A 17,476-nucleotide genomic window follows, 5' to 3' on the forward strand; every position below is an offset into this window, starting at 1 on the left:
CTGACAAAACGTTAGCCCATGTGTGATAGTAGCAAGGACCGCGCAATAAATACGCCAAGGAAATCAAATACTCTTTTGGCAGTGGTGGGCCCTCAGGAAGGCGGTAACGTGCCGTTGAAACTAGTCGTGTGATAGAATAAAGACGTAGCGGTAGTTTTTCTCATATATACACTATGTGATCAAAAGTATCCGGACTCCCCCAAAAACATACGTTTTTCATATTAGGTGCATTGTGCTGCCACTTATTGCCAGGTACTCCATATCAGCGACCTCAGTGGTCATTAGACATCGTGAGAGAGCTGAATGGGACGCTCCGCGGAACTCACGGACTTGGAACGTGATCAGGTGATTGGGTGTCACTCGTGTCATACGTCTGTACGCGAGATTTCCACACTGCTAAACATTCCTAGGTCCACTGTTTGCGAGGCAGTATTGAAGTGGAAACGTGAAGGGACACGTACAGCACAAAAGCGTACAGGCCGACCTCATCTGTTGACTGACAGAGACCACCGAGAATTGAAGAGGGTCGTAATGTGTCATAGGCAGACATGTATCCATACCATCACACAGGAATTCCAAACTGCATCAGGATCCACAGCAAGTATACCGACAGTTAGGCGGGAGGTGAGAAAACTTGGATTTCATGGTCGAGCGGCTGCTCATCACGCCGGTAAGTGGCAAACCACGCCTCGCTTGGTGTAAGGAGCGTAAACATTGGACGATTGGAAAGTGGAAAAACGATGGCAGGGTGTGGGTATGGTGAATGCCTGGTGAACGTCATCTGGCACCGTGTGTAGTGCCAACAGTAAAATTCGGAGGCGGTGGTGCTAAGATGTGGTCGTGTTTTTCATGGAGGGGGCTTGCACCCCTAGTTGTTTTGCAGGGCACTATCACAGCACAGGTCTACATTGATGTTTTAAGCACCTTCTTGCTTCTCACTGTTGAAAAGCAATTCGGGAAAGGCATCTTTCAAGGCGATCGAACACCTATTCGTAATGCACGGCCTATGGCGGTGTGGTTACACGACAATAACATTCCTGTAGTGGACTGGTCTGACCTGAATCTTAAAGAATACCTTTGGTATGTTTTGGAACGCCGCGCCAGGCCTCACCGACCGACATCGATACCTCTCCTCAGTGCAGCACTCCGTGCAGAATGGGCTGCATTCCCCAAGAAACCCTCCAGCACCTGATTGAACGTATGCCTGCGAGAGTGGAAGCTGTCATCAGGGCTAAGGGTGGGCCGACACCATATTGAATCCCAGCATTACCGATGGAGGACGCCACAAAGTTGTATGTCATTTTCAGCCAGGTGTCCGGATACTTTTGATCACACAGTGTAGCATCAGCTGAAGTCCCTCGCCCATGCAATAAGATGCACATCAATAAATTAAAACGCGGTTTTTAGTCATGCTCTAGTACGTAAATAAGAAAATGTTTCGTTAGATCTTCTGTCTCTACATATTTAAACTGAAGTCCCCTGCTCGGTTCATTTTGTATGTCCGGGCTAGTCTGAGGAATTACTGTAGAGATTCTGTTGTGTTCCTGAAATTCCCGGGACCAATATCTTGCCAGTATCAATATTGATTAACAGGCACAAATCTTTGGATTCTCAATTCCCAGGATTGATGAACTATATATATATACATGTAATTAATTTGGAATGGGACACAGTGCCCAAGACCTACTAACAGTTGGGCAGATTTTTTCATGGTTCGTACTTCGCTTCGTGCCCACAGCTGCAGCGCAAGCGGCACATCGGCAACGACATCGTGTGCGTGGTGTTCCTTGAGGCGGACAACACCAGCTTCAGCCCGGCGTGCATCAAGTCGCACTTCCTGCACACCTTCATCCTGGTGCGCACCAGCCCGCGCATCAAGCGCAAGCCCACCAGATACGAGGTGAGTGTTCCACACTACACTACTCTACACTGCACTAGAAGCCTCCCCCAGTCTCTCTCTCTTAATTTAGAAGTTTGTTTGAAACTAACGGTCAATATCTGATGGTTTGTTCCACACTGTCTGAGATTGGCAGAAGGGAAAGAGGAAACGAAATGAAGCTCCACGCGTTGAGAGGTTGTACACTACTGGCCATTAAAATTGCTACACCAAGAAGAAATGCAGATGATAAACGGGTATTCATTGGACAAATATATTATACTAGAACTGACATGTGATTACATTTTCAAGCAATTTGGGTGCATAGATCCTGACAAATCAGTACCCATAACGACCACCTCTCGCCATAATAACGGCCTTGATACGCATGGGAATTGAGTCAAACAGAGCTTGGATGGCGTGTACAGGTACAGCTGCCCATGCAGCTTCAACACGATACCACAGTTCATCAAGAGTAGTGACTGGCGTATTGTGACGAGCCAGTTGCTCGGCCACCATTTACCAGTCGCTTTCAGTTGGTGAGAGATCTAGAGAATGTGCTGGCCAGGGCAGCAGTCGAACATTTTCTGTATCCAGAAAGGCCCGTACAGGACCTGCAACATGCGGTCGTGCGTTATCCTGCTGAAATGTAGGGTTTCGCAGGGATCGAATGAAGGTTAGAGCCACGGGTCGTAACACATCTGAAATGTAACGTCCACTGTTCAAAGTGCCGTCAGTGCGAAAAAGACGCGACCGAGACGTGTAACCAATGGCACCCCATAACATCACGCCGGGTGATACGCCAGTATGGCGATGACGAATAGACGCTTCCAATGTGGGTTCACCGCGATGTCACCAAACACGGATGCGACCATCATGATGCTGTAAACAGAACCTGGATTCATCCCAAAAAATGACGTTTTGCCATTCGTGCACCCAGGTTCGTCGTTGAGTACACCATCGCAGGCGCTCCAGTCTGTGATGCAGCGTCAAGGGTAACCGCAGCCATGGTCTCCGAGCTGAGAGTCCATGCTGCTGCAAACGTCGTCGAACTGTTCGTGCAGAAGGTTGTTGTCTTGCAAACGTCCCCATCTGTTGACTCAGGTATCGAAACGTGGCGACTCGCATTCGGGAGGACGACGGTTCAATCCCGTCTCCGGCCATCCTGATTTAGGTTTTCCGTGATTTCCCTAAATCGCTTCAGGCAAATGCCGGGATGGATCCTTTGAAAGGGCACGGCCGATTTCCTTCCCCATCCTTCCCTCACCCGAGCTTGCGCTCCGTCTCTAATGACCTCGTTGTCGACGGGACGTTAAACACTAATCTCCTCCTCCTCGAAACGTGGCTGCTCGATCCGTTACAGCCATGCGGAAAAGATGCATGTCATCTCGACTGCTAGTGATTCGAGGTCGTTGGGGTTCCAGCACGGTAGCAATTTTAATGGCCAGTAGTGTATGATGTGATGTCAGTGATTAAAATGTCGAGTCAAATTTGGGACGCACTTGGCCATAAGTGCCCATCTTTGTGTTGGACGTTGAACCCCTCACGCCTGGATGCCTGAGCTGATTTCGTTGTGAAGGGTGTCTTAAGCCAATGTATGCTCCCATGAGCCAAGCTGGGCCACAACTGTTGTAATTGGTCCTTGCTATCCGTGATAATGCTGCTCGGACAGAACTGATGTCAGAACTGGTCTCACACATGTTTTATCGGAGACAGATCTGGGGATCTTGCTGGTCTCGAGAATACAAGGGTGCTTTTATAAGTCCTGTGAATTTCTAATACACTTTATAACATTTTTGTTGCACCTTCACGTTTGGTAAGCTCAATCATTCAAAGGATTTACATAGAATTTCGACAGTATGCAGCGTATAGTTCTTTGTTGACAGTTATCTAAATTGGTCAGTGTATTGGTTAAAATTGAAAATGGATAAAACAGAGCTTCTCCGCAGCTGTTAAACATTTTCATTTAAAAGCCTGGACTGCCGTACAAATCAAAAAAGAATGGGATGAGGTTTTTGAAAGATATAAATGCCATTCAACTGCACAACGGGTTTTATTCGACAATCTAGATTTCAGCCATAGACAATTATCAAGTGTTACAAGTACTAAAAATCATTAGACTTGAGTAGAACACAAGTCATTGTCAAAACATGTATCTTCGGTTATGTAAAACAGTTTCTTACGTAAGTGTAATGGGAGAACATTTGTGCTATGGGCTAATTTACTGACAATTAACATGACTTCTTCAGTTGCTACGGTCGTGGAATTGTGATCTAGTCATCTATTTTATTCTACAACCGTATCAGGCGAAGAAGCCATGCTAACTGCCAGCAAATTAACCTATTACACAAATGTTCTAGCATTTACTTTTGATAAAATTGGTTTATATAACCGAAGATACATGTTTTGACGATGACATGTGTTCTGTTCAAGTCTAATGACTTATTAATACTTGTAGCAGTTGATAATGGCCTAAAACCGAATTTTAGATTGTGGAATAAAATCTGTTGCACAGTTAAATGGCGATTATATCTTTCGAAAGTTTTCTACGACTGTGGCTCCACACGAAAGTAAAATCAAGAATTGTGTGAAGTTCATACTGTCTCTGCGCCGTCATTGAAGACTATATATTTTTGGATTAATGAATTTAAACGTGGCTCGACAAACGTCGTCCAATTGACGTCACCACATAGGAAAACATTCACAAACTCTATGAAATGGTAACGCAAGACCGCCGAATAAAAATTCGTGAGACTGTTATGGCTGTAAGCACCCCAATGAACGAATGCGTAATGTCCTTCACGGATAATCAACTATGAAGAAGCTGTGTGACAGTTGGATATCACGATAGTTCGCAGTCGACAATAAGTGCATCCGTCACAACATATTAAAACGAAGTGTGGCGATGTTTAACCAAAAAATGCAAGACTTTTGCACTGATTTGTGACTAATGATAAATCCTGGGTCTATCTCTACACATCACAGTTAAAATAATGGACAAAGGCTTGTGAAAGTGCGCCAGAGAAGACAAATACCATTTTGTCACCCGGTAAGGTGATGGCCACTGTTTTTTTTTGGGATTCCGAAAGAATAATCCTCATAGATTACGTGGAAAAAGACAGAACCATAACTGGAATCTCTTATGCTTCGTTGTTCGATCGTCTGAAACTTGTCTTGGCTGGAAAGAGACCATGGTTGGTACATAAAAATGTGTTCTTTCATCAGCATAATTCACCACCCCTCACATCATCGATAACAATGGCGAAAGTACTCATCAACCCCAGTCACCAGGCTTTGCCCCAAGTGACTTGTGCCTTTTCCCTGACGTGAAACTTTGGCCTGCTGGAAAGAAATTTTCATGAAATGAGGAAGTGATAATTGCAGTCAACGTGCGTTTTATAGAGTTTGACAAAACCTATTTTTCCAATGGGACGAGAAGCTGGAGGATCGTTGGACTAAGCGTACATGCCTCAAACGCTACTACGTCGAATAATAAGGTCAGCTGTTCAAGAAACAATCATTTTTTCTTGTCTTTCTTTTAACACACTTATCAAAGCACACTCGTACTTCAACATCACCCACACAGTTCGTAAAGATACACACGCCACATGTATACGAGCATTATCATTGGGAAACATGGAGGTACGATACTATCGCATTAGAAGAAACACAGGAGGATACAGACTATCCGTGACCAACTGTTGTGCCATCAAGGTCGCCTCAATCACTATATGCCTTGGCTACCCAATATCTCTCCACACCATAACACCAGAAGCAAACGAGCAGTGCGTCCCCAAAACAATGGAAGAAAGGTAACCGCCATGCTCGACAACTATGGTCATCTTGGGTAGTCCAGAACCGCGATTCATCGCTGAACGCAGTTCAGAATCAATCTTCACCAGTTTCCGACCAGTGGCGCGGTATGACACAGAATGTTCCGGGGAACCCATTACTTGTTCTTGCCACACGCAGATGCGAAGTAATTGCGATGTGCTTTGTGCACAGTATGGGGATCCCCACTGATGGTGTTAAGACGTGGGTGACCGGAACTTAGACAACCAGCATGTTTGCCCTCACGAACCCATGCGGTCCAATACAGGGGCCACTGCCACATCCGAAAACCCCACAAATCTCGATACTGCACGTTTCGACAAGTCGGCCAAATGCAGACCCACAGCGAGATTACTTTCAAACTCTGTAAAGTGTTGATAACACAGTCTCAGCGGGTAATTTGGCATCTCCAGGTATACGCTGTGATCATTCAATATCTGACGCTGTTCGTGCTCCTTATTTACTGAATGACAACACTAAACACGAACAATATTTATCGCGTAACTTTTTATAATGAACGTATTCTGATAATTGAATGAAATGTTTTGTTAAAAATTCTGTTTTATGTTTGTTAAAAGCCACGGCTAAATTTTCTCAGGGCGCTATCGCCAGAAATATCATACATATTCCAAGGTGAAGACATCCGTCTTACTCACGATGGATAAAAAAATCTTTCTTTAATATTATGCGATAAGCCAATTAAACACAATGCTTAATTATTTTTTCTGTGAGGCTTGATGCTCCAGGACAGCTGCCTATGTGCAATGGCAGTGTACACATTTATAGAAATTACTCTTAATAAAACTGTACCTCTGGCCAAAAATGAATTGGAAAATGTTACAAGACCCCGTTTTGTATTTATTGAGATTATTTTTTTAATACTTATAGCATTAAATGACTATTAAAATAGCATATACCAATTTTATTATTAAAGGCGTCGCTACAACAATGAGCCTATACAAAATGGCCAGAGCAACATTTAATTATTACGTAACTAAATCATGGGCAGGAAAGGCACTTGCTACTGACAAAAACACAATTTTGAATGATAATTTTTATATATATTCGAAATATTACTGATATTACTACAGATAATTGTTTACTTACAGACCGTGAATAATAAGCGCCCGTCAGCTAGAGCATCAGAACCAAGAAGACAATGAAAGAGAAAACGTCCATCTCTTTTGTACCAAATGACAAAGATACTACACATTACTATTCTGAGAGCGCATATAGCGCTTCCATTGTCGTGTATCGAAAATTTTATTTATACTCTTTTTTTTTCTCCGGAGGCTATGTTATATATTTTGAACATTGCTGCCCTTGATCTAGGGAACTTAAACTGCTACATACAGACATACAGATCGCTGCCGACACATCTCATATGGAGATAGCCTTACTGACTGATTGCTAATGTTAAGTTTCTTTGTCCTTCTAAAGAAGTCGGATTTAAATCCAATCATGTGGCCCATCTGTAATGACCACGATGTCGACGAGACGTCAGGACCTACTGTTCCCTTTATTTTTAACAGCGCCAGTGCACTCTGGTGGCAATTCTACTGTTCGCAGAGAATTATAAGTCTCATCGTTTACGTTTCCTCCGATGTCCACGTGTATGAAGTTACTTTGACATACGACCATATCTTCTTCACTCTTTTTGTCAGGCAGTGTACATTAGAATATATTAAGTTGCGTGAGAGCTTTACCGTTTTTGGAACGGACTACAGGTTAAACCAGGAGTCCCCCGACAAAATATCGGAGTATGCTCAGGGATATTTTCTGCGTATTTTCATGTAAGAGACCTAGGACCGGCGGTCTTTTGTTGCAGATTAATAATAAAATTAGAATTTATTCCGTTTCTTATTCCAGTTTCATTTTTTCTGTGAAATTATCCTCACAACATCGAAGAATCTTCTTACTATTTATTTATCTATCGGATAACTTTACAAACATACAAAAATATCTAGAAACTACCTTGGCCCAAAAAGGGGTCCAATATTCAGGAACACACATTTTCAATAAATTGCCAGCAACCATAAATAACTTGGTTTTAGGTACAATACAATTTTGAGTTTGAAAGACATTTTGATCGACAATTCCATCTACCCTATAGATGAATATCTTAACAGGGACTAATGATTTTATCTTGTAACTCTTCTATTTGGTCCGTGTTTGCATAGAAAAACAGTAATATCTGAAATTGAGTCCGCCTTGCTTCAAAACGCCTCGTTATACGTTTATTTCTTTATTCTCCCAAACTAGTTTCGGCGACAAATATCATCACCATCAGTGGTTTTTTTTTAAATCTAAAACATGCAGAAAATAGGAAGGTTATATACACACAGTAGCACATAATTACATTTTTTGCTATTTTTTTAAATATATTTTACTACGGATACTTTCATACTACCTTATTTATTGTATGTTACAGAATGTTTTAAGCAATTACTGTCGCTGTTTGCGACATATTTTCTGTGCGCTTTTTTTCTGCTGCCGTTTTTTACTTGCAGATGACGTGATGTTCTCTAATTGCTTAAAACATGCTGTAACATACAATTCCATTCGTCTGTAAAGAATTCGCGTTAGTATTTTGCAGTTGTGACTTATTAAACTGATAGTTCGGTAATTTTCACATCTGTCAACACCTGCTTTCTTTGGGATTGTAATTATTATATGGGGGTAAGAACGGTAACAAAATGCAATTCTCCTGTTATTCTCGTCGTATGTAAAGTAAACCAGCGGCAAAATGAAATCAGTATCTTCAATCTCTGTAGCAATAGTTATGGCACTAATGACGTACGCTGCCAAACACCGTATTCCGAAACTCCAGGAAAAAAGACGAAGTAAATATTCCAGAATTCAAATTAAAAACAACTGACAACATGAGTAACTTAGAAGTAGATATTCCTGGTGTAGCGAAGCAACTTAAAACACTTAAGGAAGTCAAGGCTTCCGGTCCAGATTGCATACCAGTCAGGTTCCCTTCACAGTGTGCTGGTACAATGGCTCCACACTTAGCAATCATATACAACCGCTCCCTCATACAAGGATCCGTACCCACAGACTGGAAAGTTGCACAAGTGACACCAACAGAGAGGAAAGCAAATAGAAGTACTCTGCTGAATTATAGATCCATATCACTAACGTCGATTTGCAGTAGGATTCTGCGTTCGAACATTATGAATTACCTTGAATAAGAATATCTAGTGACAAATAGTCAGCACTGACTCAGAAGATATCGTTATTGTGAAGCACAGCTAGCTATTTATTCTCACGAAGTAATAGTGCTATCGACAGGGGATGTCAAATTGATTCCGTATTTTTAGATTTACAGAAGGCTTTTGACACCGTTCCTCACAAGAGACTTCCAATCACATTGAGTGTGTCTGGAGTGGCGCCTCAGTTGTACGCCGGGATTCGGGAGTTCCTGTGGGAAAGTCACCGTTCGTGGTAGATGACGGGAAGTCATCCAGTAAAACAGGAGGAACTTCTGCCATGCCCCAAAGAAGTGTTACAGGTCGTTTGCCGTACTTCATCTGCATTAACGACATAGACAGTCTGAGCAGCCCACTTAGATTGTTTGCAGATAATGTTGGCATCTAGTGTCTTGTAAAATCATCGAATAAAAAAAACTAATTTCAAAATTATTTAAGCAAGCTATTGTGTGATGCGGAAATTGGCAATCGGCTCTAAATAATGAAAAGTGTGAAGTCATCCACATGAGTAATAGAGGAAATCCGATATATTTCGTGAAACGCCCTGCTTAACCCGCAGGTCAGGACAGATAGAATAAATTGTGGAAAGGGGCCAAAATAAGGGGCTGTCAGTTACACTCGAACATAAAACTTTATTATTTGATCAAACATTACAAGAGCCCAAAAAAATTTTAAACACACAGCTTTAATCTTTGGGACTTAATTACCGGCTGAAAGCCACTTTAATTTAAAAACGCAATCATGATCAGAAATTTAAAAGGCAAGCCTTATCTTAAAACAGTTCTTTATTTAGGGTGAAGTAAACAAGTTAAATTCAAATCGGCTGAAGGCCGAACACTTAAAACTCCAAAACATTAATTTTTTTTAATACCAAAGTCCTTACGTGAAACAGTTCTTTAATTTAGGCTGAAGACATTAAGAACAAACAACTGAAACTCAAACCGGCTGAAGGCCGAAGACTTAAAAATTCAAAAAGATTTTTGAAATGCCAAGGGGCTTACGTGAAACAGTACCTTATACTAGGCCGAAGGCCTTAAGAGTGAAACAACTGTAATTTAAAACACCAAACCGGCCAGAAGCCATACAAGTACCAACAACAAGAACAAATTTAATAAAATAAGGCAGTCCACACAAGGGCGCCCAGATGTTCGAGGGTCGGCCTGTAATTGAAACACTAACAGCGGACCCACCGACAAGATAACTTCCGCTTCACCCGACCAGGGCACTACAGACAGTTCAACGTAACAACGTAGAAAATATTGGCGTCCACAAAAAATCATACGCGCAGCTGTCAAATCACACCACGTGCTGGACAGCAACAACACGATGAGGAAATTTTCCCCCCCGAAATTTACGCCAACGGCCAGGACAGGTAACCGGCCACAAGGCAGAAGATTCCGCTGGTGCACTTCAATTCAAATCACCAAATACAGTGAAACTCCACCGGAGGGTGGCTAGAATTTTCCAACTTGAAAACCACGTTGTTGCTCACGGGAATATCCCAACAGCCGACAACGAACTCCAAACGACACAATGTGAACAGTCTTGACTTGCTGGTAGGTTAAATCAAAACTCAAATTTAGTATCCAGGATCGGTGAGCCACGGACCTCTAGCAATGGGAACAGCGCCACACACTCCGCCAGTGGGCTTGGCCAAACTACGCCCGCCGAGAATTCCTCGCTGCTCCACGCCAACCGACCGATAGTCGCATCCCGCCCAGCCGGAAACTATAAGCGCCAGGTCAAAGACAGTCCAAGGTGCGAACATCGATACACACCGCTGCTGCCACCCGCGGAAGGAGAGGATAACAGCTTAATCACGATAACCGCGGGAGACTAAACACAGATCGCAATGAAGGTTTAATCCAGCGCAAAGCTTCAGCCAGCTACAACTCATTTCGGTTACATGATAAATCACAAAAGTCTAAAGGAGCTAAACTCAACTAAATACTCAGGGATTAAGATTATGAATAACGTAAATTGGGACTATGACATAAATAATGTTGTGAGAAAAGCAAACCAAAGGTTGCCAATTAACGCCAGAACATTTGGGAAATTCACCAGGTCTACTAAAGAGACTGGTTACACGACGTTTGCCAGCCCTCTTCTGGAGTACTGCTATGGGGTGTGGGAACCGCTTCAGATGGGACTGACGGAGTACATCGAAAAGGGTCAACGAATGGCAGCTCGTTTTGTATCATCGCTGAACAGAGGAGCGAGAGCGACCGACGCGACACGTGAATTGGGGTGGCAATCAAAACAAAGGCGTTTTTCGTTGCGATAGAATCTCCTGGTGAGATTCCAATCACCAACTTTCTCCTCCGATTGCAAAAATATTCTGTTGGCGCCCACATATATAGACAGAAATGAACATCATGATAAAGTAAGAGAAATCAGAGCTCGCAGGGAAAGATTGAAGTACTCGGTTTTGCCGCGTGCCATTCGAGACTAGAAAGGAAGAGAAGTAGCTTGTAGGGTTGTTCGATGAACCCTCTGCCAGGCACTTAATTGTGAATTGCACAGTAATCATGTAGATGTAGGTGTAGACGAACAAGCCACCAGGGACCGTGGTACCCTTATAGCCAAAAACTCATAAAATATCCCCGACCACTCCGAAATTTTGTCGGTGACGATAGAGTTCACAATGTATACAGTGACGTTTTGTTAATTAACAAATGGCACACTGCTGTCAAATTATTTTACTACGACCTCCTGACAACAGCAAGAGAAGCTTTCTATTGTGTCAATCATAGTTGATTGGTAATCGCCGAATCAGATTGTGTCGCGGTGCTTTCGGCGCCTGTTCGAACCAGTTCCACACAGAGATTGTCACGTTGTTTGACATTAGACATTTAACGACAGGTGTCAGCTATCTATCGCCCACACTACTACTACTGAACTGAGATTTAGTTATGACCGTGTCAACTAAACGCTTGTGCTTTCACATTTCACGTTTCCAATTAATTTTTTTCGTAGGTTAACAGGAACCGGACGTTCCACCCCATTACCGACTACCCGCATTTCTTCTGAATGCGCCGTTTCGTTCAGAGTCAACGATTGTTATTTTGGTCCACCATGTGTGCCGCCAGGAGGACAATCCTCTGCGCTAAAGATTTTGTATTATCGCTTTCTACTTCTCTAAACTGTCTTTTCCTCCATTTTACACCTCTAGATTTTTCTAAATACTCTTCATAAAGCCCTGTGGCCTACTTTCGCAATTTTCTTCTCAGGAATTCTTAACTAAAAAGCTAAGTCCAGTGATAGAACATAATCAGTGTTATTACTGCCAGCTTAACATATTTCATAATGCCTCAAGCTTCAATATATAACTCGTTCTTTTAATTGCTTTGCTCAACAGTCTCGATAACACATCCCATGAATAACATTAACTACTGAACTGACGCTTCTGTGTTAATCATTGTGTGCAAATTTTACTTTAATGATTGCCATCATTTACACTTTACAATTCTTGATTTTGTGACCAGAATGCTTCCAGCTTAAAGTAGAGATAAATGTTGGACAGTTCTGCAGCAACCACTAACTAGCACATAAACAATGAATTTCCGTTATCACTGTTGGTATACTTTGCAGGTAACATGGAATCTTCAAGGAATAAATAAAAGACTTGACCAACAAGAAAGGATCTAATTTCTGCAAATGTGTATTTATGAAAGATAAACTGAAACCATTATCTGTCGCTCACTATTATTTTCGTCCACGACGCATTTCTAGGACTTACTTCCTCATCATCAGGTGGATCATTGCTTTTCGTGAGAATTTCTTTTCATGGATGTAGTCAGCTGTCTCATTTCACTAAAAATCATTCATTATGTATCATTTATCATAATCTGGCACTGAAGTCGTCTACATAACTAAACGACAAACCTGTTCGCCCAATGCCAGTTATAGGTTTCCTATCTAACGACTTCCAGGAGAACCAAAAGCTTGATTTTTCAGTGTTTCATATAATTACTGACGAATTTAAAAATTTGGATTTGGTGCTATGTGGACATTTCAAGACACTCTCTGTTGATCCATTGCGGATATGGGATAGCGACTGGTCAAATATTTACCAATGGAAATGAAATGAGCGTTTGGGGTCATTTGCCGGGAGGCCCCTTGCGTGGGAGGTCCGGCCGCCTTGGTGCAGGTCTCATTACATTCGAAGCCACACTAGGCGACCTGCACGCCGGATGGTGATGAAATGATGATGAAGACAGCACAACATCCAGTCCCTGAGCGGAGAAAATCCGCGACCCAGCCGGGAATCGAACCAGGGCCCGTAGGTCGGCAATTCGTCACGCTGACCACTCAGCTATCGGAGCGGACTAATACTGACCAATGAAATTCGCCATACAGCCGTGCAATTGAGATGTTATTTTATTTTCGATATCAGTTTCGGCAATTCATTATGCCATCTTTAGGCTCCATATGCACCTCTAAAAAATAATCAGTATTGGCATACTGGGCCATGTGTTTCTGAGTGTCGCGAATGTGTACCTCAAGTGCTTCCTTCGAAGACTTGACTGCAACTCCCAGTCAAGTCTTCGAAGGAAGCACTTCAGCTACAAATTCACGACACTCAGAAACACATGACCCCAGTATGCCAGTATCAATTATTTTTGAAAGGTACATATGAGGCCTGAAGATGGCGTAATGAACTGTCGAAACTTGTAGCGAAATTCAAATAACATTTCAATTGCACTGCTGTTTGGCGAACTTTCAAGGCACTGGTGAATACCCATCACATCGACAATGTGCCGACGTTAGCAGCGTGTGGCCATTGTATTTGACGAAGTCAGAATGGAGTTTAGTTTATTTAAAAGAGTGCATGATTCACTGCGAAGAAGGGCTAAAGGACGTGTGGGGACACGCATTAATCACGTGCAGCAGCACCTATAATGTCTACTTCTACGTAACAGAGATGTAGAACTGACAGGACAAATTGGCCCATGCGTCAACAGTTCTTGGTTTTCAGACATATCATTATAGGAACCTTTCTACGTGCTGTAGAAATACGTGACGCCTTAAAAAAAAACATTCTTTGTATCTCTGCAACGGCATGTGAGCACCGCATGATCAGGGAATCTTATGCTACCCTAGTAACACAGCGCTGATGGAGCCTCTTTCGAATTCTACGTAAGTATCAGAGTGTAAAGACATGGACTGCCCCTTTGGTGTATATTGGTGGGACTCACATAGCCCATCCCTCACTGCTCTCAGGTTTCGGTGGTGACCCGTGACGAGGTTGGTGCCTACAAGCCATACCTGTGGGAGCAGTCCGTCTTCGACAAGGGACCCATGTTCCGGGAGTGGCTGCTCACCAAGATCGTGAACGGCGAGCGCGCTTCCTACTCGGCGCCCAAGTTCGCGCGCATGCAAGAGCGCACACGGTCGCAGATGCTCGAGGACATCGTTGCCAACCTGGCCAACCACGCAGAGACTGGTCAAATACCCAAGCCCTACAGGTAAGGTGCCCACTAGCTTTTGCATAGCAAAACCATTAGCAGGTCTTGACTGCTGAGAGACAAGAAAGTTGCTAGAAAACATCATAGTGAATCTGGCCAATTATGTGGAGCTGGGTCAGATTTGCAAGTTGTGCAGGTAGGTGTGAAGTGGCTATGTATGGTCTTCCAGCTTCTGTAGGGCAAAGACATTAACCAGATCTGCACTGGAAATATGTTGGAGGACGTCATGGTCAGCCAAGCCAACAGGTAAGTAAGGTGCAGTCTGCATCCCATCTGCCAGCCACTGGACGACAAAACCAATTAGCCAGGTTTGTACTGAGAGACTGTAAGATTCTACTGGACGTCATGGTCAACCTGGCCAACCGTGTGGAGGTGGACCAGACCCCAATCTCTGTAGGTAAGGGGGTGGCAACTTTGTCTCTCCTACCAGCTGCAGGAGGACTAAGCCATTAGCAGGATCTTCAATGAGAGACTGGAAACATGGTTAATCTGGCCAACTGTGCGGAGATCCCCTTGTATAGGTAGGTGGGAAGTGGCTATTTATCACCTTTCTGCTTCTGCAGTGTAAAGCCATTAGCCAGGTCTTCACTGGGGCTGGAGGGATGCTAGAGGACATCATGGTAAATACGTGCAACCACACAGAGATGGGCCAGATCCCCAAGTTGCACAGGTAGGTGGGAAGTGGCTGTTTATCACCTTCCAGCTTACGCGGGGTGAAACCAAAGAACGTGTAGTCACTGTGAGATAAAAATAAATGTAAATGTAGTGTGACTAGGGCCTCCCATGGGGTAAACTGTTCACCAGGTGCAAGTTTTTCGATTTGATGCCACTTCGGCGAGTTGTGCGTCGATAGGGGTGAAATGATGATGATTAGGACAACACAACACCCAGTCCCTGAGCGTATAAAATCTCGGACCCAGCCGGGAATCGAACCCGGGCCCATAGGATTGACATTCTGTCACGCTGATCACTCAGCAACTGTGAGCGGACACTGTGAGATAGGAAAGATGCTAGACGACATCGTCACCAACCACGCAGGAGTAGGCCACGTCTCTAACAGCTAAAGGTAATGGGGATTTGGCTATGTCTCATCTAATATCATCAGGAGGACAAAGCATTTAGCCAGGTCTTCCCTGAGAAACTGAAAAGATTCTATTGTCGACTAGGTCATCCACATGGAGATCGGCCATATTCCAAAATTCTATTGGTAACTAAATTGTGGCTATGTATCACCTTCCACAGTATGCAGGGCAAAACTAATAAAAAGGTGGTCTTGTCAAATTGGAAGATGCTGGAGGATATCGTCACCAATCTGAAAAACCACGCAGAGGGAGGCAAGAGCCTTACGCTATACAGGTAAGTGTGCAAGAATGGGTGAAGTGTCGACAGATGGTTAGCGTGGCATAGTCTAGTCTGTATCCCATAAAGTTTTGGTTTCTGCTCATGTGCTTTGTTTTCATTTTGACCTACGTCATTTTCTATTAGAATACCAGATCCTATTTTCCTAACACCTCGTATAATAGAAGATACTGCAAAATATGCAATAACGAAAAAGGATATTATGTAATTTAAGAAGTCTAAGATTTGTATAGTAATTCCCTTTGGCAGGACGATGCTGTTATTGAGAAGGTAATTGAAGAGGCTTTGGTGTAGATGTGCATCTTGTTGATTATAGTGGTGGTTCTGTAGCTAAATTTGGTCCAGCTGGCTTTATGGCTGCTACTGACATTTTAATAATTGATAATCAGCTGCGTCCAGTTGTAGGATAGATGATAACATGTATATGTATGGAGGTGTGCCTAACCAATGCTTGGTTGTTTTAATATTGAGGGGCAGGGGAGGAAGCCTCAGAGGATACTATGAGGTGTTTCTGTAAAAAATATACATGTCAATAACGTACGAAAATTGTGAGAAATAGTGATTTTATTGTACGAGGTTGTTGCTTGAACACGTAGTTTTCCTTGGAAGGATATAATCAGACATGTCTAGACGAATGAATATGAAGTGGGATTGCATTTGTAAGTAGATGGAATGACCTTTAGATGGAATTCGGTACAAGTAGTTTAATTATGGGTGTGGAGCATACCAAAGCGATTGATGCTTGTGGGACTACGGTAATAATGTGGACAATACTTGCTGCAATAGTGACAGGACCAAGAAGATGGTAAAGATGATTTTATCTACTTGTGGTAGTCCGAGGTATGGTCAGTTTCGACTCAGAGTACGAGGGTTTTCCCTGGAATTTTCGTAAACGTGATAGAGGGGTTGGTTGCCAGTACCGCAAATGGATGAACATTGTTGATTGGGTGTTCAGTAGGAGCAGGCAGTTGGGGTTATCCAGCCTTGATGTGACCAGGCCACTTGAAACAGCAGTGTGTCTGGGGTCTGAATTTGGGAGGTTGGATAGTGTGCTGGTTGCTAAAGAACTAGTGTGGTCGACTGATGGGCCTCCCCCACCCCTCCCCCCTGTCGGCCACCAGACACAGCTCGTGGTGCCCATCAGCCAAATGCAGCCATCCAGCCCTCTGCTGGTGTATGTGGGTACCGGGTTTGGAGGGTTGGGTAGTGTGTTGGGCTGGCCTGCTGAGCTGATGGCGCCCCGTTCTGTGCGTCCCCAGGCGCGGCTCGTGGCGGCCCATCGGCCACATGCGGCCGTCCAGCCCCCTACTGGACTCGGTGCGCGACCAGTTCGAGGACTACGACCAGCTGGCCAAGGACTTCACGCGCGCCTTCCTCAACAATGAGGAGAACATCGCTATCAATGCCAGCCTCTTCGACGTCGTCTTCCTCGTAGGCCAGAGCAAGAGCAAGACGCGCTTCATCGGTGTCCGGGCCATCCTGGGCGTGCGCAGTCGGTAAGTCGGAGACCATTTCTCTCTATGGGTGCACCTTGCCACAGTTGCAAGCCAGCTTATGGAGTGGATGAGACTCCCAGAATCATTCGTCTTAAAGTTTTCACAATGGATTTAAGAGTTTGTGTGATTCTAGGGCCGCTCCTGATGAGCACACTGTGAAGTGCGTGGCGGAGGGCACTTCACAATCGACCATTCATTAGAGCTTATTCGCGTCCCATTCCCGTATGGAGC

The 17,476-nt window shown here is 43.7% G+C and overlaps 1 protein-coding gene across 1 annotated transcript in view; it reads left to right on the top strand.

Annotated features, from left to right (window-relative positions):
• The window catches only part of LOC124550722 (rap1 GTPase-activating protein 1-like), a 175,590-nt gene extending 158,341 nt beyond the window's left edge, over positions 1-17,249 (top strand). The window contains exons 4-6 of the mRNA XM_047125443.1: positions 1,739-1,900; positions 14,146-14,390; positions 17,009-17,249. Coding sequence (XP_046981399.1) covers positions 1,739-1,900; positions 14,146-14,390; positions 17,009-17,249 — 648 coding nt within the window. The remainder of the gene's footprint in view (positions 1-1,738; positions 1,901-14,145; positions 14,391-17,008) is intronic.
• Positions 17,250-17,476: the final 227 nt, after the last annotated feature.

The sequence above is a fragment of the Schistocerca americana genome, chromosome 9 (assembly GCF_021461395.2).
Source record: "Schistocerca americana isolate TAMUIC-IGC-003095 chromosome 9, iqSchAmer2.1, whole genome shotgun sequence".
Taxonomy (NCBI): Eukaryota; Metazoa; Arthropoda; class Insecta; order Orthoptera; family Acrididae; genus Schistocerca; species Schistocerca americana.